The 22,880-nt window shown below is 57.2% G+C and overlaps 1 protein-coding gene across 3 annotated transcripts in view; it reads right to left on the bottom strand.

Annotated features, from left to right (window-relative positions):
* Positions 1-1,563: 1,563 nt before the first annotated feature.
* NRXN2 (neurexin 2) overlaps positions 1,564-22,880 on the bottom strand; it is a 99,740-nt gene continuing 78,423 nt past the window's right edge. For all 3 annotated transcript variants that reach the window (XM_022591586.2, XM_089914590.1, XM_022591606.2), the window contains 4 exons: positions 21,922-22,011; positions 18,114-18,439; positions 15,475-15,553; positions 1,564-3,202 (listed from right to left, as the gene is read on the bottom strand). In XM_022591586.2, coding sequence (XP_022447294.2) covers positions 2,316-3,202; positions 15,475-15,553; positions 18,114-18,439; positions 21,922-22,011 — 1,382 coding nt within the window. In that variant the 3' untranslated portion in view covers positions 1,564-2,315. The remainder of the gene's footprint in view (positions 3,203-15,474; positions 15,554-18,113; positions 18,440-21,921; positions 22,012-22,880) is intronic.

Raw genomic sequence — 22,880 nt, 5'->3', positions numbered from 1 at the left:
GAGGCCAAGTCCATGGAAACCCACCTTCAGGGGCCGCTGGGGGAAGACTCGCTCTCCCACCCATGTTAGGACTTGGGGGTGGGGGGAAGACTCTCAAGGGCCACTGGGGCACAACCCGTGGTGGGAAGGGTGGTCCCACGATAAAAGCTTTGTCCCAGGATGGAGGGAAGGGGGGGAGATGAGGCGGCCCTGGGTGGGGCTCCTGTGGGCAGTTGAGCCCAAGGGCCCTCGGTGCTGTCCAGGCCTAAACACAGACCAGGCTTGTGAACTGGAAGATGCTGCAAGAATGAGCTGGCCAGCAGCAGAGCCGCCCGAGGTAGGAGCTCAGGAAGCAGAATAGGGCGGTGAAGGGCCACAGTGAGCCAAGAGCACGAGAAAGCAGAGCCAGGAGGGGGAGGCGAGACCCACCAAGCCGAAGGCAGAGGAGACCTGAGTGACGGAAGCGTGGCTGAGTCCTGTGTCCAGTGGCGTGGCGGCCCACCGTGGCCCCCTGGGAGACACAGACCCACCCACACTCTGCTTGCTCTCCCGAGGGTGCCCAGGTGCGCGGCTCCTCGTATACAACCCCCATCTCAAGAGTCTCGGCTCCTTTCGACAGAGAGGCTTAACAAATCCAGACCCATCTCAGCATGTCTGGGACCATGAGCCTGTTTAGTGTCCCCATGAAGAAGTAAACACCTGGTCTGAGGTGTGCTGCCTCTACTTCCACCTGCGGCCACAGGGGCTGCCCACGGTCAGCCAGGAGGGGGCAAGGTCCAAACCCTAGAGATGCAGAAGGGGCAGAGACCAGAGTTAGGCGGAACTAGGGGCCAATCTGGACTCAGACACTGAGTTACCTTGAGACCTTGGACCAGCCACTGAAGCTCTTCCCACCCAGGAATAACATCACCTCCCCCAAGGGCTATGTCAAGGCCAATGCCCTGCACACACAGCCACCAGAAGGGCAGGCCCTCTTTAGCCACTAGGGGGCAAAACACTGCTCCCGTCTCGGGATTTGTCAGCCCCCAGAGAAGCTAAGGTCCGTGGCCAATGGGACCAGAGACCAGTCATTGCTCACAAGCCTGGGGCCTGTTTGCGGTCTCCTTCCCCAGCCCGCTGGGACATGGGGGTGAGACAAAGACAAGCTGCCCCAAGGTGCCCAAAGTCATGCTCAGCCCAAAACTTTGGGGGCTACTTACCAGCTCTCGTGGGCTCCAATCTGCACCCAGACCCCAGCCCAGAGCTCGGACCAATGTCCCAACAGCACCCAACCCGAACAAACTGCACAGGACCGTTGGATTTGGAAAGTTTTTGTTTTCTTTTCCCACACATTTCCGGGGTTGGGGTGTTATCCAAGACTCAGACACATTTGTTAACAAAGAGAGAAAAAAAAATGGGGGAGCAGGGAGCCTGTGGGCAGATAAGTGACCCCAGCAGTATGCGGGTAATGCCTGGCTCCCTCTCTTCCCTGCTGCCCGCGCCCAATGGGTGCCACAGGCTGCTGCTCGCGATATTTAGATTAATTGTCTTCAATATATATCTGCATTTGCCTTTCCCCTCCCACCCGCCCCCCACCCTGCTCCTCCAGCAGCTTCCCCATCAATGCACGTCGCCCGGCGGCACACAACAGAACAGGTCTTCCCAGGCCCGAGCCCCTTCCCTGGGCGGAACCAGGCAGGCGCCTCCTCCTGGTGGGCGGAGCCATGGCTCTCGGGGCCATCCCGGCCCCGCCCCCCGCTGGGACGCTCCGCCCATCCTCCCGCCCTTCTCCCACCGACTCTGGAAACCCAAAGGGAGGAAAGGAAGGGGGAAACCAGACACACACAAAAAGGAGAACTGGGGAAGGAGGGTGGGGACAGAGAGACATAGCAAGCCTGGGGTGGGGACTGGAGGGCTTGGGAAGAGAAGGAAGGCTGGGGGAACAGAGGGAGGAGGAAGAAAAATGGAGGAAAATGAACAGGACGAGTAGTTGACACTGTACAAAACCCCCAGTCTTCCTTCCCTCCCAACCCCACCAAAATAAAACTACCCCCCTTAAAAAAATAAATCAACCCAGGGCTGTGAGCACGTGCCCTGCCCGATGGGCGCAGAGCTGAGAGGGACAGACAGCCCCAGGACGCACGATGACTCCGCGCCGACAGACGGCAGGAGGAAGGGGACGAGCACGGGGTTTTCCTTTTTTTTTTTTTTTTCAATTTTTTTGCGTTTCCTCTTCGTGAGAGAAGTCTGAGGCAGCCAGGGAGTGGGTCCCCAGGGCCCCGGCAGGGAGAGGGCCGCACCCTCCTCTCGGGCCCTCCCAGGAGGGGCAGCTGGCAGTGGGCCGCGGTGCCGGGGGCTCAGACGTAATACTCCTTGTCTTTGTTCTTCTTGGCCTTGCTGGGCGTCTTGGGGGCAGCCGGGGCCTTCTCTTTCACCACCGCCCCGTTGCTCTGGGCCGAGTTACTGATGTAGTTCCGGCTCTGGTCCACCTGGTAGGAGCCCTCGTCGCGGTTGCGGTACTTGTACATGGCATAGAGGAGGATGAGGATGCAGAGCGCCGCGGCCGCCACGATGCCCACCACCATGCCCGTGGTGCTGCTGGACTCCCGGATCACCTCCACTGCGCCCGGCGGGCCCCGCTCCCCAGGCCCAGTGGGGTTGGCTGTGGGCAGATGGGGGAAGCCGGGGACGGAGGTCACGCCGGGGCGCAGGGGAGGGGGCCTCCGCGGCTCGAAGGACGTGGGGGCCCCGGGCCCCAGGGGTGGGTTCTCCAGCAGGGGCTGCAGCGGGTCTCGGTGGTTCATTTTGCCCGCTGGCAGGTTCGGGGCCGGGGCGGAGGGGGCGAGCAGCACCCCAGGGGCGCCCGTGGCCCCATCTGTCCTGAGGTTGGGCCGGGGAGCGGGTTTGCGGGGGGAGAGGAGGGTGGTGCGGTCCGTGACCAGGGGAAAGGTGGTGTAAAAGTCCTCGTCGTCCGTGGGGGGGAGGCTGGAGTCAAAGACCTCCCCGGAGGCAAAGCCCGAGGCCTCGATAGGCTCCTCGCAGTCGCTGTCGTCCTGCTCGGCCTGGCACGGGCCCCCGGCGGGCGGGCGGCGGGCCGCGGGCGGGGGCAGGGTGTCTTGGGTGGCACCCACGCCCGTGAGGAAGGGGTAGAAGGTAGGGGGTGGGGGCACGAAGGGGGATCGGGTGGCCACGGGAGGGGGGTCTAAGGAGTCCTCCGTGATAATGGGCAATATTAACTCTCCTCCTAGAACAAGAGAGAGAAGAGAAAAGACAGGGCGTCAGCGAGGGCCGGGGTGCAGGCGGCCGGCACAGAGAGAGAAACAACAGCCTCACACACCCAAATCGGTTCCAATTGGCTTTGGCGGAGACTAGAGCGGGCTGGGCCCGCCCGCCAGCCGGCCGGAGCACTGCGCTTTAAGCTTTAAGCGGGCAGCGGCTCGGATGCCCTGGGCACCCCACGCACGGGCTCTGTGGCTCTCTGGGTTTTGGTCTTTTGTTTGTCTTAAGAAACCAAAAGGAAAAGAAAGGAAATAGAAAAGAAATGGAAAAGAAAAAAAGAATTCTACTGGTTTAAGGCTTTAAAAACAGATACAAGAGCAGCATTTAAACAAACCTAACAACAATATCTTTTAGGGTTTTTTCTGGGTTTTTCTCTTTTTTTGCTTTTTTTTTTTTTTCTTTTGTTTTTAAAAAAGAAGATAGCATACCACGGAATTCAGGCAACTTACATCAACAAATAGGCCGTGTGATTTTAGCATGAAGAAAAAAATTACAAACAGAGCTGTGTAAGCGGGTTCTCCCGGAAAAAATAAGAAAAAAACAACTTTTCCGTACAACGTTTCCTTTCTATCTGTTTGGTATCTCCCTCCCTCACTCTTCTCTCCCTGAACAACTTGCTTCCTCCAGAATACTCTCTCTCCTCCCTCACTTGGGCCCTCTCCCCCTCATTAAACACAAAGCTGAAATCTGCACAGTGAAGGCTGGTGTTGAGGAACTGTTACCGCCACTTGGTGTCAGTGTGTGGGGGAGGGAGGGAGCAGTGGGAAGGAAGGCTTGGGGAGGAGGCACGTGACAGGCAGCTGTGTGGGAATTGCCTCATGGGTGAGAGGACTTGGGAGGGGATGAGCATGGGAAGGGGCTTTGAAGGCTAACTGCAGGTTGGTCATGGGGAGAGGAGAACTGAAGGTGGGAGGTGATGAGGTCCGGGAGGAAGAGCTGGCAGGGACACACGGGCACATTGGAGGAGGGTCCTATCCTATAGGACTTTGGGAGTGGTGGTGAGAAGCCATGTTGAGGTAAGGAGGTGAGGAAGGACAGGGAGTGAGTGAGGGAATTGGGCAGGGACACATGATTCTTGAGCTAACCCTAAATCCCCAACTTTCTCTTTCTTCACCCTCCACCTCTGACCCCCACTGACTTCCCCCCCTCCCCCTCCCCAGAACCCCCATGGGCCACCAGGACCTGGCCAGGGCTTGACAGCCTCTGGCCCTCTTATTATTGTTAAAACAATAATAAAACAACGGAAAGAAGAAGAAAGCAAAAAAAGAAAAGAAAATACATACACAGCCATCTGGGAAGGATGCACTTGCTAATATAGGGCCCAGGAGAACTACTGGGGAGGGCCTTTGGGGTGGGGGTGTAGGTCTCCTCACTCCCTAGGTCGGATAACTGGGGTCACTTGGGCCAAAACTGCAATTCCCATCAGCCCCAGAGGGTGAGAATTACAACTCCCATTAGTCCTTACAGGGGTGTGGACCACAATTCTCATCAGCCCCTGGGCCAACAACTACAACTCCCATCAGCCCGCTGGGCCCCCTCTCAAACAAAAGCACTGCAACCCACTGGTCTGGGGTAGAACAGAGCTGCAGCCCTGGGTCTAGGTGGCTGGTGGAAGGGCTCCCTCCTCTTGGAGGGGTAGCTCTGGGCCTGGTAGGGGCTGTAGGTTTCCTCTCTAGCTCTCCCTCCAGCACAGCTCAAGCCCTGCCCCCATCTGAGTGCAGCTCCCTGGTCTCTCTGCAGGGTTTGATCTTCAGAGATCACACCACAAACCTCCCACCCGCTCCATGGGAGGCTTCTCAGGGCTTCCCTGACAGACCCCTCTGCCCCAGTGCATCCAGGCCAGCCATGTGCCACCACCACCACACCTTGGCACCTCTTCTCCTCCTCCCCCCACCCAAAGCGCTCTGGTCTCCACCCTGCTGTTCAAACACCTCTGCTGATCCTTCAGATCGCAAGCTCCAGCAGTTTGGCAGAGCTGTCCTTGGCCACACTAGCCAGCTCAGCCAAGACCTTGCTATTGAACTCACAGCCTTGCTGAGCTCCTCAGGCTGCTCTCCCCACCAGGCTCCAATCTCCCCCTGGACAGGGGCTCACCTGCACCCCAGATTGTGAAGCCTCGGGGCACCTGGGCTTCCACTGGCTCAGCCACACTGGAAAACTGAGCCAAGAGCAGAGAAGCATGTTTTGTGGGGCTGGAACTGTCCAACCCCAGCTTTTTATGGAGGAGGATGCTGAGGCCTGGGGTGGGCAGGACTTCCAGGTGTCACTGTCAGGTTACATGAATGAATAGACTATCCAGTCCCTTCTGTGGCTCTCAGAGGCCAGGCGAGGGCCAAGTCTCACAAGGAGCCCCGGAAGGCCTGACTCATCCTCTCCACGCCTGCAGGAATCTGCTAGGCTGCTTGACTCTTGGCTTGGATTTTAATGTGGGAGGCCAAGACCTGTTCTGTCATTAATTCCTGTGTGACTGTGGGCAAGTTTCTTTCATTTTCTGGGCCTCAATTTCCTCATCTATAAAATTAGGGTATTGGGGTCCAGGCCCAGGGTGAGGCCAAGGCCTGGATCCCAGCCTGTGGATGAACATAGTTTGTCCTCCCATCCCTACTGAGCCCTAGACCCACCAAGGATGGCCCAGCAACCTGGCCCCTGGGTAAGTGGCAAACTCAGCTGTTAGGTCTCAGGAGGAGGCTGGTAGCCCTTCGAGTGGTAGCACCTGGGCCCAGCCATGACAAGGTTCCCTTCCCTGTGTGGACCCTGAACACATCTGGGGTCCTCACTGCTGGCCCACACCACCTGCCCCCTTCCTGAACTTTGCCTTCTGTTCAGAACACCTTTCCCCTGCTGATATCTCATTCATCCTTTGAATCCAACCAAATACCTCCTCTTCCAGGCAGACCTCCAGAGGCTCCTCCCTGCCTTGGGTGCCTCTGACACCTTGTCCCTATTCTGTCCTGGAGGCACAGGTTTGGACTCAGTGCCAGGGAAGGCCCTTGCTGGGGACACATCATGGCCCAAGGGGCTGATCAAGCCAATCAGGGCGTAGACCTTGGCTTTCTATCCTTTTGCTCACCTCCCCAGTAGATGAGGGTGTACGGGGGCTTCAGGCCTTGGACCACAGACAAATCCTGCTCAGCCTGAGCCGCCCCCCCACCCCCACCACCCACAACCATTTGCCCCAATTCACTGGTTCCTTAGGTCCTTGGGACACACAGGCTCCCAGGGTCCCCCTGTGCAGCCTCCTGCCTCCCCCAACCCTGCCTCCAGAGCCCTCCCAGTCCTGGTCATATTGACTTCTTGGCCCTGCCCTTCAACCCCAGCCAATTCCTGGCCTCCATCTCTGGGTCTCGGTCCTGTCCCTGCGTCCCCAACTCCTTTGGGGACTTTCCCTGGCCCGAGGCTTTGACAGCATCTCCTGAGGGTGCCCTGCCCTCACTCACATCCCCCCACACTGCCACAACTGCCCCTTGGTGTCCCCTTCTCCTGGCCCTGAACCTCAGCCTCCACCTCCCACGCCACTTCCTCCCTGGGCCCTACACCCCTCACCACAAGATGACACACTACTGAGACCCCACGCTGCCTTCCTTCCCCAACTCTCACCCAAGTCGGCCTGGGCTCTGTGGCAGTGAAGTCACACACAAAGTAGGGTACCGTCTTTTCCTGGGGTCATGCAGGAAGGGTCAGGCAAGCTTGTGCCAATGAGGAGTTAGTGGGGCCTGGAGGAGGGGAGGAACCCTCAGAGACTTCTCACTGCAGAAGTCCAACTGGGGGCTCCCCAGGACGCCCCTCCCGCTGGGCTTTTGGGGGTGCAAACTCATGAAGACTCATGGTGCCTCGGACCCTGGGTCCAGCTCTATGCCAAGGGTGCACATTGGGATGGGGTGCCCCTGGGGGTCTGATAAGGACCCTAGGCAGCCTCCCTCCCCTCCCCCACTTCAGGCAACTGCAGCATTTGGGAAATATTCACAGGAGCACTTATCATAAACGCCACCCACCCTCTGCTCCTAAATTGAATTTCAGTGCATGTCAGTTCCGCTTACTAAAAGGAATTCCATTCTGGCCAAGGAGACCACAAGCCATTCCCGAGCACCCTCCTCCCCCAGCTCCCCTGCCTCTGGGGGCTGCTGGACAAGCAAGCTGGGCCCTTTCTGCCTTTAGGGCAAAGAAGGCCCTTGACTGAAAATCTACCCAAGAACCCCATTCCCTCCCAAGCAAGATGTGCCCACCCCCAAAGAAGCATCTAGAACTGAGGCTGAGCGTCAGAGACTAAGCAATCAGTTGCCTGAGGCCTCATCTGCCAGTGCTGGGTGCCCTGCCCAGGCCGTGACGGCAAGAAGGCCACTAGTCCACAGGGCATTTCGTGTGGCTTAGAAACACGGCAGACCCTCAGTGTGGCCACAGCCCTGCAGGTACACCATTTGGCAAACAGTATCTCTGTGCAAAACTGGAAAAAGGCATTCTGTTCTCCTGGTGGGCACAGCCCCGCTCCAGGGCACAGGACACACAGCTTGGCAAGCAGAGCACTGGCTAGATTTCAGCCCTTACTCACCTGTTCCAGCAGAGAACAATCTGTGCAACTGTGTGCAGTGGCCTGAAGGGTACCACCCCTCCCCACCCGGAAACCCACACACAGCAAGGGCAAACGTCAAGGTGGAGTCAAGGTCAGAGACGGTGAAGCGCTTACTGTGTGCACGCACGTGCACCCACCCCTCTGAGGGTCTGTTTCTGCACAGCTGGGCACGTGTCTCTAAGCGTGTGTGTGTGTGTGTGTGCATGTGCGCGCGCGCACGAACCTCAATGGATCCAAGCACGTGAGCATGCGTGTCAGCGAGTCTTAGCGGACGTGCGTGCATGTGAGTGAGCCTGTGCTCTGTACATGGTTTGTGTGTGGTCCGCCTGCCTCTAGGCCTGGGTCTGAGCTCGTGTGTGCATGTGAATGCATGAATGTGTCGCTGAGAACATGTGAGCGTGCCACCACAGGTCTGAACACACGCGGTTGTGCCTCTGTGACCACCTCTTGCCCTCGGGTAGTGAGACTACATTTCCCAGCATCCCTTGCAAGTAGGTGCGGCCACAGGAGTAAGCAGTGGGCAGTGCCAGTACCGGCCCATAAAAGCTCCAGTGCCCGATCCTCCGCACTCCTTCTCCTCCTTCCAGTGACCCTGCAAACCACGTGTTGAAATGGAGGAGCCACAGATGGGAGGTCTCTGGATTCCCCAAGCACTCCTTGGGGCAGAGCCACCTGCTGGTCAGGAGCACCCAGGTGGGGCTTCACCTGAGTCAGAAACTCCCCTTGAAGGACCCACTGAGATTCGGGGGGAGGTTATCTGTTACAGAAACACATGTTACCTTAACTAATACAGACACAGCCAGAAGTGGGTGTCACATTAACAAAAACCTGTGGCCCTCAGGTAACAATTCAAGAAAATGGATTTGGAGGCTGGAAAGATGCAGAACCACATAACGCAGCGGCAGGACACCTGGCGCCAACCGTTGCTTGGGACAGACCACGTGCTTACTGAGGCTGAGGCACTAAGGGAAGGTGCCAGAAAAGTCGGGACAATGCCGGCTTTTACTTTCTGTGTTTGGTAACGTATTACAAGAAAGAAACAACATTAGACGAGAATTGGTGCGTTTGCAACAGAGATGAAGGGACCAGAGAGAGCCCAGAAATGCGGGGCCGGCAAGTGTCAGAAGAACCACTGCCCCCAAACCCCAAATCTTAAAAGAGAAGACTGGAAACGGCTTTCAGGGATAGTGGCCCAGTGACACTTCCACCTGAAAAACGGGGCTCAGCCTTGCCTCAAGGATCACACTAAGGGTGTGGCTCCCCCCCTATTGTTTCAAACGCCCTCAAGATAGTCACCACTAAATTAAGAGATAGGGCAGAGAAACAAGGAAATAAACAGGCTTGAGAATTATGTCTAGGAGAGAACTCTGAGTGTCGTTCTGTTGACTGTTGGAGCCTTAAAACAACCTTTGGGCCCCCAAATATGCATGAGCAGGAAGAGAGGGCTGTCAAGGCTGTGAGACCTCCAAGGAGGTCATTTTCCCGACACCCACCCAGAGGATGGAGGACTGGGAAGGGTCTGCCAGAGGGCAGCGCCAGGGCCCCAGACAAAGCAGAGGGGAGTTTCTCCCACACAGCAGAGGTGGGGTTTCAGGGAGAAACTTCCCCACTACTGAGGGCAGAGCCTCAAGCTGCCTGCTGGCTGGATCTTCCCAGCACTAGGAACTACAAGCTGCCGTGCGCCCTCCATCCTTCCCTTTGGACGCAGGGTTTTACGGTGGTGGTTTTCTCTGGCCCATCATGGTATTCTGGGTGTGTGTTGGGCTGTATGGGCAGTGAGATCAATTATCCTTTTAGTTCATGGGTATCCAGACCACATATGGGTACCCAGGAGCCAAGTCTGGACCCAATGGAGCGGGTCCATCTCCCAGACATCCTCACCTCTGAGATGACTATCCTAACCGGGTAGGGCTTCGGGTGTCTCTCCTGGGTAGGAGTGGGTGTGTTCTGTCTGTGGGGGGAACAGTGGACTGGATCGTTGGTGACCCAAAGCCCAGACTGTGGCAAATAAATGGCTAGCTGGTCACCAAATCTGTTTTTGCTTCCTCCTGGACTGCCTGGAAGCTAGGTCGTGCCACATGACCGAGCTCTGGAGAACAGAATCAGTAGGGCCCATGCACACCTCTTCCTCCCAGGCCTGGCCCATAAACCCTCCCCTTCATGCCCCTCCCTGCGTATCCCCTTCCACCACAACTCGGGAAGTCACGGTGAAGATGGTGCAGCTTCAAGGTGGAGACAGACCAGCCCTGAATCAGCGCCCTGAAAAGAGCTGCTCACCTAAGTGTCCATCGACAGATGAATGGATAAAGAAGATGTGGCACATATATACAATGGAACATTACTCAGCCATAAAAAGAAATGGAGTTATTTGTAGCGAGGTGGATGGACCTAGAGTCTGTCATACAGAGTGAAGTAAGTCAGAAAGGGAAAAACAAATACCGTGTTCTAACACATATATATGGAATCTAAAAAAAAAAAAATGGTTCTGATGAACCTAGGGGGAGGACAGGAATAAAGACGCAGACGTACAGAATGGACTTGAGGACATGGGGAGGGGAAAGGGTAAGATGGGACGAAGTGAGAGAGTGGCATGGACATATATACACTACCAAATGTAAAATAGATAGCTAGTGGGAAGCAGCTGTATCATACGGGGAGATCAGCTTGGTGCTTTGTGACCACCTAGAGGGGTGGGATGGGAGGGTGGGAGGGAGACGCAAGAGGGAGGGGATATGGGGATATATGTATACGTATAGCTGATTCACTTTGTTATACAGCAGCAACTAACACACCATTGTAAAGCAATTATACTCCAATAAAGATGCTAAAAAAAAAAAAAAGCTGCTCACTCATCAGGAACAGTGTTTATAACTTTACGTGAAGGAGAAGTCAATGTCTATGTGTTTAACCACGGGTGTTGAGAGTTTCTCTGTTACAACTAGTGTTACCTTAAGACACGTTGGGATCTGAACATGTTTGTGCCTCTGTGATTCTGAGCTAGATGTGTGGGTCTGAGCAAATGTGTCTGTGCCTGTGGAATTAAGCATGTGTACGCCTCTGAGGTCCCTGTGTATGTGTGCATGGGGGCAACGCCTCTGTAGTGGGCTGAGTGCATGAGGCTGCTTCTCTGGGTCTGAGCACACGTGGGCTTATATGAAGCCGAGTACACATGTATGTGTGGGTCCTTGTGGGTCTGTGTGCTCACCTGGTGAACACGGAAGCATGCATTTTACTGTGTCTGAACATGTGTGATTGGCCTGAGGGTCCACGGATATGTGGGTGTCCTTCTATGTGGAGCTGCATGTGTACCTCTAAGCATATGAGTAAGTACACCAGCAGCTGTGAGCGCCCGTGTCAGGGTTGGCCTGACTCTGTGTGTGTGTGTGTTCACGTGTGTGTACACCACCGTGGGACTGAATACGAGTATGCATGCCTTGAGGGGTCTGAGCACGTGTGTTTGTGTCTGAGCATAAGGCATGCACATCAGAGTGAGCCTCAGAAGGTCTGAGCTGAGGTGGGCCTCCGAGGGTCTCCTTTCCTGGGGCGGTGGGGCAGGGGCGCAGGTCTGCGAGTCTGAAGAAATGTGTGCGTGTGCCTGGACCCCTGGGTCTGGGCACACACAGCCTGCCTGAGGATGCACACACGTGTGCCCTCATGGCCCTCAGCATGAGCACACACGTCGGTACACGAGGATATGCCTTTGAGGATGTGTGTGTCTTAGAGTACGTGAACAGATGTGCAGGCGACTGTAGGTCTGAGCCCAAGTGTATGCGGAGGTGGTGCTGTGACACTCGTGCACCTCTGTGAGCCTGGGCGCAGACGTGTACATCCCTGAATTCACACGCCCACGTGCACATGTGTGTGCCTGCATCTCAGAAGGTCTGTGCATGTTGTATACGTGCCTGCCCTGAACACGTGCACACGCACCTGTGATTCTGAAACATCTGTAAGTCTGAGCTCACGTGGAGGATTCTGTGGCCTGAGCACATGTGTGAGCATGTGTGTGATGCAAGTGGATTTGTACACGTGTGTGTGCCTCTGTGAGCTGAGTGTGGATGTGGAATTCTGAGAGTGTGAGGATTCGTATATGCCTGGGCCTTGAGGGTCTGAGCACATAGGTGTACGTGTCTCGCGAGTGTGTGAAATATGCAAGTGCTTCTGAGCACGTGCATGTATTCGGAACATCTGGTCTACTCCTCGATAGATGTGCACATGTGCGCTTCAGTGGGTCTGTGTGTGCATGGATGTGCAGCTCTGAGCACATGCAACTGCCTTGGTGGGTTGAAGACATGCTGCGTATGCACCCTTGTGCAGCTGAGCTCGTGTGTAAGTGTCTAAACAGGCAGACACCTGTGAGTCCACATCTAGGTGTGGAGCCCTAAGCCCACACATGCAGGACTGTAGCTCTGAGCACACGTGTGTACCTCTGTGAAAATGTGCACGTGTGTGGGTTTGTCTGTGTTCATCAGACTTCCGGGGCTCTGAATACATGCGTGTCTCTTTAGATCTAAGCACCTGGTGCCTCTTTTGCTCTAGGCACAAATGGTGTGTGCCCTTTAGGTCTGAACATATGAGTACCTGTGGAAGTGGATGTGCGTGAGCTTGCTGGTAGGTCCATAAATGTTTGTGCCTGGATGTGGGCGTGCCTCTGGTCAGACACGAGTGTGCATGTAGCTGGGTCCCTCTGTGGGTCTGAGTCTGTGTGTGCACTTCCTATGTGCCTCAAGGGGAGCAATTCCTACAGGGGCCAGGCCCATAACACAAGGTGTGGGACAGGCTGGCTAAGGCAGCGAGCGGCGTTGGGTCACATTGCCTGCTATGCAGGGCAGGTCCCCATAAAGGTACTCCCATTCAAAAGCAGTTAAAACACCGTGTCCATCAACACAGTACTCTTGGCTGGGCTGCCAACCTCAGGTAAAATAACCATTAGATGATGGGCTCTCCAGGCTGGGGAAGCTGGGACCTGCAGTCTGTGGAGGGGTCCAAGTCAAGGGAAGGCGTGAAACGTTTCAGGGATGACCCGAGGCTTCACACCTGGACCCAGGAAGGAAGATCTGGCAGGTGAGAGGGGTGCAAAGGGCCTGCGGGCAGCCCCTGGGTAGCTGCTGTCTCCAGCCAGGCTGCCTCCACCTCTGACACTGACCTTGGAGCCCAAGGAGTCCTGGTTGTCTGCTAGAAAAAAAGCCTCCCTGCACTGGGGGCACAAGAGGGCTCTGGCCTGAGTCCCCTCCCTCTCCAGGTGGGGTGTATCACAGTCTAAATCAGCCTGAGGGACCCTGGAGTCATCTTGGTCGTTGTCTGGCCTCCCATCAAGATAAAAATCCAATTTAAGCATTTCAGGGCAGTATGAGCGTGGAGGTGCAAACATACGCGATGCACACCTGTGGGTTGCGATGGTTTTCTCTGGGGGCTCAAGCATGCACTCTGCCCTCCCTCCCTCTTATTTTTAAAGCTGGGTGCTGGGCTGGCCCGCCAGCCTCTCCCCATCCCCCAGCTTCCATTCCTCCTCCACCCTCCTTGTCCCCTCACATACTTGGCCCTTTGATGCGGGGAGGGCAGCTGACCCGCCCACTTCAGCTCCTCCTCACTCCGTGGTCCCAACACAGCCTAAGAGAGCTCGGCCCACCTGTGCACGCGCTCAGCATCACACCCAGGCCCCTGACAAGACCCTGAGCTGGGGCTGTGAGGCCAGAATTTTGGTGGACAGGATGTGGCCTTGGGGTAGCCCAGTGAGCGCTTCCCGTCCCTGCATCATGGCCATCTGCAGGGTCCAGGGAGAGCAAAGGCTCCTCCTGTCACCTGGCAGTTCCCACCCCTGAGTGTGCAAACATGTGTGGCAGGGCCAAGCCGGGCCCTTTTCTTGTGACCGCACAGCCTTTTGTCCCCAGAGTCCGCTCTCAGGGGACCATGTGTCACAGGCACTCCCCGCAGGCCTAGGCTTGAGGTACTGTGTCCACCTATAGGAAAGCCCCACCAGTAACTAGGTAGGGGGAAAAGCAGGGTGCAAGGAGAGTGCTGTGTCGAAGCTGCCAGATTCCCAGAGCCTCCCAAAGCAACGGTGGGGTGTGAGGGTGCATCCCTGAGCCGAGATCATCCAGTGAGACGGAGGGGAGAGCCCCCAGCAGAGGAGACTCCCCACAGTGGAGGGTGTCTGTCCAGAAAGCACTGGTTCTTGGCTGTGGCTGAGGAGGCCTTTCCAGCCCAACAGCCGGAGGCTCCCCCAAGGACCTCAGGGCCCAAGACTGCCAGAACAACCCCCTCAGCTCTGGCCTACTGGGGGGACACGGAGCAGTCAGGCTTCAGCCTCTGGGCCTGGAGGCCTGCGCCCCAGAAACCTCTCTGCCCTTGGTCTCTGGAACCTGAGCCTCTGCTCCAAGGCTCCTCACACTCCTTCCTTGGTTGCAGCCCACCCTCACCTTCAGCCCCAGAGTGTCTCTTCTGGGGCTGGCAGACCCCCTAGGCTCATGCCCAGGCCAGATTCACAGGATATGCCCAGGTCACACTGCCCACCTCAGCTGATCCCATCACCCCCTGCCCCGACCCTGTGGGCACCTGCCCCAACCTCCAGCCTTCCAGTACCAACAACCCAGGTGCCACACACTGCAAAGTAATGGAGAGAAGTCTCTGGAAACCCAAGCAAGGGATGAGGCTCCCAGGGGCTCATCCAGGACACCACCAAGCCCATGCACTCCCACTGGGAAATCTGGCCACATCCAGTCTCCTTCCATTCCCGCTGCCAGCCTCAAGCACCAGGACCTCAGCTCCTCGGGCCCTCCATCCCCTCAGCTCCTCCCAGCCACCGCCCACCTGTTCAGAGGCACCCCCTGTGCCGTTCCACACCCCACACTTCTGAGTCGGCACCCAAGGCCCACCCCTGCCTTGCCAATCTGGTCTCTCTCTCTCTGGGGCTGCATCCTTCTCTCCAGCTGGAAGCATCAAGTAGAGCCCTGGAATGCCTCCCCCTGTAAGCCTTCCCTCCCAGCTCTGCTCTCCTCCTATAGCAGCTCCCCAACTAGAAATCTGGACCAGACCCCAGGCCCAACCTCCCCGGGGGACCTCATATCTGGCTGGGGCACCTCCTACCCAGCATGCTGCCCGACACTGTGTAGTAACTGCCCCAGCTTGGCCTGGCCGCCCCGGCAGTGTCTGGCCACCTCCCTGACTCTGGGAATGAGGAGGGTTCAGGAGCCAGCAGAGACCTCCTCTTCTAGCGACCAAAAGAACACCAGGCCTCGGGGACTGATGGGAGTTGTAGTTCTGGACCCAGGAGTCGATGGGAATTGTAGTTCCTAGGCCTGTGTTCCCCATCCCCATCCCCCACACACCCCGCCCCCCGACACACACACCCTAAGGATTCATGGGAGCTGCAGTTACTCATCTTTCTAGGGAAAAGTCTCCCTCTTTCCCTCCCAGCATCCCTTGGCCCTCAACCCCAGGACCCCAAGCTAAGGACCTCACTATCTCTGAGGGGCACCAAAACGCCAGAAACTGCCTCGCCAGGGGGCATTTGCGGGACCTGGGGCAATGGTAGGAGGGGAAAGGAAGCTACCAGGGAAAGTTAAGGCCTGGCAGCAGGCCCCTTGGGCTCGGGCCAGGTGGCAGGGACAGTCGCCCCCCTCCCATCAGTGTTGCAGCGGGCCCGGGGCAGGGGAGGGGGGAAAGGCACTCACCAGTACTGGGCTCACACTCCTCTAGGTCCTCGTCGTCGCTCGGACACTCGGCCGAGGCCACCAGGAGGTCATCTGTGTTCTTGGGGGCGAGAGGAGGGTGGGGGGAAAGAAGAGGGTTCCAGGCTGGGTCAGCAGGCCCCGCAGCCACCTCTTGAGGCACAGGGGATGAGCCCTGGGCTGAGACACACACCCTGGTCCACACCCCAGCTCTCTCATCACTCGCTGGGTGACCATGGGCCTCCACCTCCCTTGTGCAAAGGCAGACTGAACAGCGCCTGCCCTGCAGCGGTTCCCTCGCTCCCAGGGATCAATGAAACAGCACACGTTGTGCCATTTATTTCTGGGAAGCCTGGGAGACTGGACCCCGGAACTGCGACTGCAGGGCCAGAGCGAGGGGGCCCGGGGCAGCAGGGAGGTGAAGCACAGGGGCCTCTGGAGGCCAGCACAGGCAGACACGGAGCAGGACCTGGGGGGTTTCTTGGCTCCAGCCTCACCACCCCACCACCTTCATCTCTCTCCCAACCCCCTTCCCGGAGCCTGGAAACCGGGCTGCATACGGTAATTAGGGCTGTGGTTGCCATGACAACAGGAGTCGACTTTGTCAGCATTTTCTCTCCTCCTGCTTGCAAAGAAAGAGAATCCCCAAGATGAGTGAGTGTTAAGGGGTGGGGGGGATTCTCAGGGGGTGCTAGGGAAGAAACTCAAGGAGGGAAACCCAGAATCCAAGCAGGAATGGACTCTGAGAGACTTCGGGTGCAGGGAGAGGGCCAGGCTGAAGGCCAAGGATGGGAGGAGTCTGGGGTGGGTAGGGGGTGAAACGGTCACATCTTGCTTCTTCCCCACCCCCTGAGCTTCGGACACTGCAGCCCTCACCCAAGGGCAAGGTGGGACCTGGAAGACTAATTTTCCTTCTGCATCTCCGCCCCTCTGCGCCAGTCTCCCCTGTGCAGGCTCCACCAGCACAGCTATGACCCCTAGAACCCCACCCTTCTCTTCTACCTGGATGGTCTGCCTATCACCTCACACTGAGACTGGACAGCCCTTCTTGCCATTGGGCACTGGGAATGGCCGGTGCCCAACCTTGGCTAGAGCCAGGCCTTTCTCCCAGGGCTCCCCGCTCCCTAGGGCAAGGCCTGGCATTCAGGTCCCCTCGATTTTCTTGGCATTGAAGGCAGAACGGAAGGGGGCTCAGGCTTGACTCTCTTGCCTGGACGAGGCTGTCAGCCAGACCCAGGCCCCTGCAGCACTGACGGGCAGGGACGAGGGGACTGCAGCTCAGAGAACCCAGCCCTCATTTACAGAGGATGAAGGCGGGCTGGCAGTGGAGGCAGGACACGTCCCCATGGCTGACCCAGCCCCTCCCTCACCTTGGGAGGGCAGAGGTCCCTCCAGGCCCAGAGGCCCACAGCCATGTGTGATGGGGGCCAGAAGTAGCTTGGGCAGAGGGAGCAGGGTGACTGAGCAAGGTCCAGTGTGCCAGGTGTGAGCCCTCCCCCCGCTGGCCAACAATGACCGGCAGCAACAACTAGAAAACTCAGCTGCACTCCAGAGCTGCCTTGGTAAGTCACATATACTCAGTCGGCTTTGGCCACCAGAAAAGCCAGGCCTGTCCTTCCCCAGTGGAGCCTCATTCTCAGGTACAGCCCCCTCCGGTGCTCCCCTGGGTGCAAGAGAAGATAAATTCAAACCTGACACAGGGAGAGCACCTGAGCAGGTGGGGCAGGCAGTGGGGAGGGAGGGTAAAGCACCAGGGGACTGTCTGTACCAGCCCCAGCTCTGAGGCACAGGCATGGAGGACACTGAGGCCTGCTACACGGCGGTGTCTACTCAAGGTCACACGGAGAGGACGTGTGAAGGCAGCGGGCTGGCAGTCTCACTGCAAGGACACCAGCCATCAGGGAGAGGCTGCTCCTGCTTCCATCAGCCTCCGGAGAGGGGCTGCCGCCATTGGGTGAGCCACTAGCCCCTCCAGTGCTGTCGTCTCTGTGCCCTGCGCAAAGCGACGCCATCCTGGCTCCCTCCGTCTCTCCCTCGATGCCCACACAACACTGGGCGTCACCTTCATTATGGGGCAGGCAGAGGGGTTCATTCCACCCCTCATCCCCAGCCTGGACTTCCTCTCTCATAAGTGGGGTGGTCTTCCCTGGTCTAGCTAGGTACCAAACTCTCCCTCAACTCTGGGAATGGTCCCCCTAGAAATAGTTGTCACCTCCACATCTACAACATCCCTGGTCATCAGGGTGACAACCGCTTCGAGAAAGGAGACCTTGGGGACTTCCCTAGTGGTGCAGTGGTTAAGACTCCGTGCTCCAAATGCCGGGGGCCCGGGTTCGGTCCCTGGTCAGGAAACTAGATCCCACATGCATGCCGCAACTAAGAGTTTGCATGCCACAACTAAGGAGCTGGTGAGGCACAACTAAGGAGCCCGCTTGCCACAACTAAGACCCGGCACAACCAAATAAATAAATAAATAAATAAACAAATATATTTTTAAAAAAAGAAAGAAAGGAGACCTTGCCAGCCCCACCTAAACCACAGTCCCCTCAGACCCTTCCTGAGAGCCACAGTTGCTATGCAGACATCAGCCCTATTCCCCACCTGGAGCCCCGTTCCTCGTGCACCGGCGGAGGGGCCCTCACCTGGGTGGTGCTGTCCCTCAGTGTGGGGGAGCGGCCCCGGCGTGTGGTGGTGGTGGCCATGGTGGTGGTGGTCTCCATGATGGTGGTAGCCATGTCGGCCAGCAGGGTGGTGGCCGTGGTCTCCGCACTGAGCAGCACGGACGGCCCCTCCCCCACCAGGCGCAGGTGGCCCTCGGTCCGCACGTTGGGGTCGCTCTCAGCGGCCAGCGCCAGCACCTTGAGCCCATTGTAGTAGAGGCCGGACACCTGGCCCTGGAAAGGGCGGCCCTGATCCCGGCCCCCAATCTTGATGGCAGCCTGGCTGTTGAAGATGGTCAGCTGGCGTCCTGGGGAGGAGGGGAAGGGGCAGGAATGACAGACGGGGGGGGGGGGGGGGCAGGCAGTGGGTAGGGGGGGAGACCGGAAAGGGATAGGGAGAATGGATGGAGATCCAAGGGAGGGAAGGAGGGGTGGAGGTGGAAACCAGCAAGTGGGGGTGGGGTGGGGAGGGAGAAAGGAGGAAGGGGCAGACACCAAAAGGAAAGTCCTTGTCAGCCACTAGCCCAGCCCAGCCAGGTAGGGACCCTGGACAGGAAGGGTCTCCAGGACACACTTGGGCGCGGAAAGGGGGCCCAGTTCCCCACTCTCCCCACCATGCTCATGCCTCTGGCCTTCCCATCCCCCCTCCTCTCCTGCTCCAGGGGCATCGCTCCCCTTCTTTCCCTTCCCTCAATTTGACCCCCCATCTTCCCTCTGTGCTTCCCCAAACTTCCCACACCCAGTGTCCAGCCCCAAGCCACAGAACCCTCGGAAGCAGCAGGTAGAGGAGACAAAAAGGCACAGACAGAGCAGCGACTGCCAGGCCACATGGTCAGTGCATGTCAGGGCAGGGATGGAGATGAGACCGAGGGGTGGACAGTGCATGGGAGGAGCGCCAGCGTGAGGCTGGGAGCAGCCGCGGACCTCACGCCACCCTCCCAGCCACCACCAGGCCCTCTGACCTCTGGCCAGGCCCCCCTCTCTCATCCTCCCCTCCAAGGCCCAGCCACTGCTTGGGGATCAGGCCCTGGAGAGCAGAGACCTTCCTTCCCCGCCAGGATGTGCAAGCACAGAGATGGAAAATGTTAAAGGGACCTTGCTTCGCTCGCTGACAGCCAAAAAAAACCCACTCCAGCTCCAACCTCGCTCTTTACTTAGCAGTTACACCTCAGAATTCCCACCTGGGTGGGGTTTGGCTGTTCTGTTTGGTTTTAATGGATCTGGGGGTCAGTTTAACCCTCTGAGTTTGTTGCTTTGGTTTGGTTTTTAGAAAAGAGATTTATTGTGTTTAAGTTTAGATTTAACTTTGGTTTTGATGTTGCTTATTTTTGGGGGGAGAGGGTCAGAGGAACTACTAAGTTGCCCCCTGCTCCCCTGGACCTTCAGCTGCTGGTGCTGGGGGTGTTTAAGACCTGGCTTAGCCCTTGTTAGCCTCTGGTTAGTGCTTTGTTAAAGATCTGGTTTAGAGTTACGTGCCTGTAAGCCCTGCCCCCCAAACCTGGGCTGAGGACAGTCCAACTTGTGAAACCCACACCCTCGTTGGCAACACAGTTTCCCTGGGACACCCAGGCCTCTGGGGCACCCAACCATCTGTCTGGCCTCTGGTCAATGATCAGCCAGGGGTGTGCCTGCTCGGCCCCTCTGCTCAACCTCTGTACCTCCTCCAGCTCTCCCTCCGCCCAGCACATCCCTCAGGCCTGGAGCAGGGTCACCATCTTACAGATGGGGGAGCCGGAGCCCACAGAAGCAGAGAACTAGTGAGTGGCAGCTGGACACCAGACCCAGAGAGGCCCTTGAGGAGCACTGTGTCCAGAGTTTATTCCCGCATATGAGAATTATGAGAAAAACGAAGGGGAGAAGGTTCACAGTGGTCAAATGAGTTTGGAAAACAAACATTTCACAATTACACAAGAGGTTTGTCTCTCACAGGACCTCTCAGAGCCTTTATTAAAATCCATGACCATGTGCATCTCCAAGAGGAAGAAACAGGATTCAGACTTCTCAAGCTCATTTCACCACAAATCTCTCTTTTTTATAACCACAAATCTCTTTATCGTGAAGCATCTCATGGGACTTATACTTCACAGGACATGTTTTGGAACTGGAAAATGGATTCACTCAATAAATATTTATTGAGAACCTACCACACGCCAGGTGCTGACAGTAAAGTAGTCACTCCAAGAATGCCCAGCTTTTGTGCTCAAATACTTTCCTGCTCCTCATTTCATCTCATCCTCACAGCACCCGGTGTGAGGCAGGCTGAGCCGGGATCACCAGCCCTGTCTCCCCGAGGAGGGAACTGAGGCTCGGGAAGGGGAAGCCTTGAGCAAGGCCATGCAGCAAGTGAGCTCCTCCAGCCACACTCTGGGAAATACTAGAGTATGTGGCCCAACCCTTCACTTTCTAGAAGAGGAAATAGAGGCCTAAAGAGAAGATGTGACCCTGCAGCTAGTTAAAGGATGCCTGGGGTTCCAAACCGCCGGCAGGAGCTCTTCTCTCATCTGGACCACAAGTCCCCCCACCCCCACCCCCCTACCGGGCCTGTCCGGCTCTCCCTACCCTTGGGGTCACAAGTTGTCCCAGCCTCAGCCCAAGCTGCTCCCTTGGCCTCTCTGATTCCGGGAGAAGGAGGTGGGTAATGGAGAGGAAGCTACACAGGTGAGCCAACTAGGCCTCTGGGGCCCCACCCACCATGAACTCCTCAAAGGGTTAAAGTTCACCCCGCTGGAGAGAGCAGCCCAGTGTGGCTGGGGGCTGTAGGTTTTAGCGATGTCTCTTAGTCCCTTTAACTTTTTGTCCTGTTATGGATTTATCACATCTGGTTATCAGCATGTTTAGTCCCCGCTGGCCACGTTGGGGGCTGGAAGTGACATTGGGGGTTTTAGTTGGGGCAGGCCCCAGTGGACATTTAAAAGCACAGTTATCAGCTGGTTAGGTGGAGGTTTAACAGTTCTACTTCCCCCCTAGAGTTTAGCCTTAGAGGTACAGAGCTCGCCCCCTCTCCAAAGGGAATGGGATGGCTTTGCCCTTGGCCCCAACTTCCCTTGGTGACAAGTGGCCTTCTCCCTCACACCCAGCAGCGCCTCACACATACGGCCGCTTAGCCAGCCTGTTCCGTCTTCCTCATCAGCTCAGCAGGCACAGGAATCCCCATGGGATGGCCACCTCCTCCCCATCTCCTAGTCTCCCTGCAACCTCCACTGCTTCTAGGAGACCTTCCGGACCAAGGTGGGCCCGTTCCAGAGATGGCAGTCCCACAGACACTCTCTCAGGGTGGCAGTCTTTCCAGTAGGATCTGAGCCCCCCACTCTTCCCTTTGCTCCTCAGATGACCCTGGTGGACCCTTCCTAGGGTCCTAGGAAGGGCTAGGATCCTAGGACCAGCACTTGTTGCTTCCCAAAGCCTTCCTGTTTCTCAGTGTGCTGTGGCCCTCAGGTGGCCCTTGACAAAACCTCTGAGCCAACAGGGCAGCTCCCTCCCAACCCGCACTCCAGCCTGCTTTCCTGGAGGGGTTCCAGGATCTCCCCTATGACCCTAGTCCCTTCCCAGGTTTAGAAAGAGACCAAGGACTCTCCGTCTTCTAGGAAAAGCCCCTCCCCTGCCCAAACCACCACTCTAAAAGACAGGGACCCTGGACAACAGAGAGGAAGGGAACAACCTGGCCGGACAATTGTCCTTTCACTAGGGGGTGGGCGATGGGGAAGGCACGGATGGGGAAAGAGAGAGCTCTGCACCTTTAAGATAGTGTTTTTAAAGTTAATTAATTAATTAATTAATTCTGGTTAATTACCTTTGTCGAGCAGCCATTCATCTACTACTCGACCAAGCCGGTAGGGGATTCTCTGTCTAGCAATCGCCAGGCGCTCGTTATCAAAGTTTCCTTGGAAAAGTTTAGAAAGACAGTAGGTTTCTCAGGCGGCGAAATTAGAAAAGTAATTATGCATTTCTCAGGAGACTCAGAGTAAGCAGCGACATTCAACGGAGAGGGGGCCAGGTCCACCCAAGGCGGGAGAAGAAATGCGGGTCCCTCGTCCTCCCTCCGGTCCCCCTCCCTAGGCTCCCATGCAGAGCCAGCCCCACCCTGGGGGCGGGAGCGACCCAAAGAAAAAGAGGGACAAAGAAGAAAAGGAAAGGGGAAAGGAAGAAAAGGCAGCTGGAAGGTCAAAGGTCAGAGGTTAAACAGGTTTGTCTGTGCTCTCCCTGTCTGCCCACTTCCTTCCCCATCCCAGAGCGGGGCAGAGGGACGGGGAGGGGCATTTAGCGGGTTTAAGTTAGGGGGTGGGAGGCCTCAGTGGCCCGGCGGGTTACTGCGTTTAGAGGGCTGTTTAGAAGTGGGAGGGACGGGTTAAGCGGGGGGTTTATGCGGCATTTAAGGGGTGGCCCAGCACACGCATTTAACAGTGAGATTTCAACCACTTCTCGAAGCCCCCTCGGCTCCCTTTACCTTCCGTGCTCAACCCCCAGCTTCCCCTCACCTCCCACCCCACCCCACCCCACCACCAGCTTCCACCTGAATCCCCCCACGCCCCCCGCTGCTCTCGCTGCAGGCACTTCCGGCTTCTCACCCTGGGCACAGGTGCCTGCTTGTGGCAGCTGGATGTCACCCAGCCACCTCGCCCACCCTTTGCATCTCACCTCTTCCACCCCTGGTCCACCCTACGGGCGCCCCAGCCCTCCTCTGCCTGGCGGCACCTTGCTCTCTTCCCCTCTCTCTCAGCTTCATTCCAAGACCCTCAGACTCCTGTCCGC

The sequence above is a fragment of the Delphinapterus leucas genome, chromosome 7 (genome assembly GCF_059928025.1).
Source record: "Delphinapterus leucas isolate spDelLeu-1000000601 "Yukka" chromosome 7, BTC_Dleu_Yukka2, whole genome shotgun sequence".
Lineage (NCBI taxonomy): Eukaryota > Metazoa > Chordata > Mammalia > Artiodactyla > Monodontidae > Delphinapterus > Delphinapterus leucas.
Note: the sequence above shows the minus strand (reverse complement) of the source record. Positions and strands in the feature narration are given on the sequence as shown.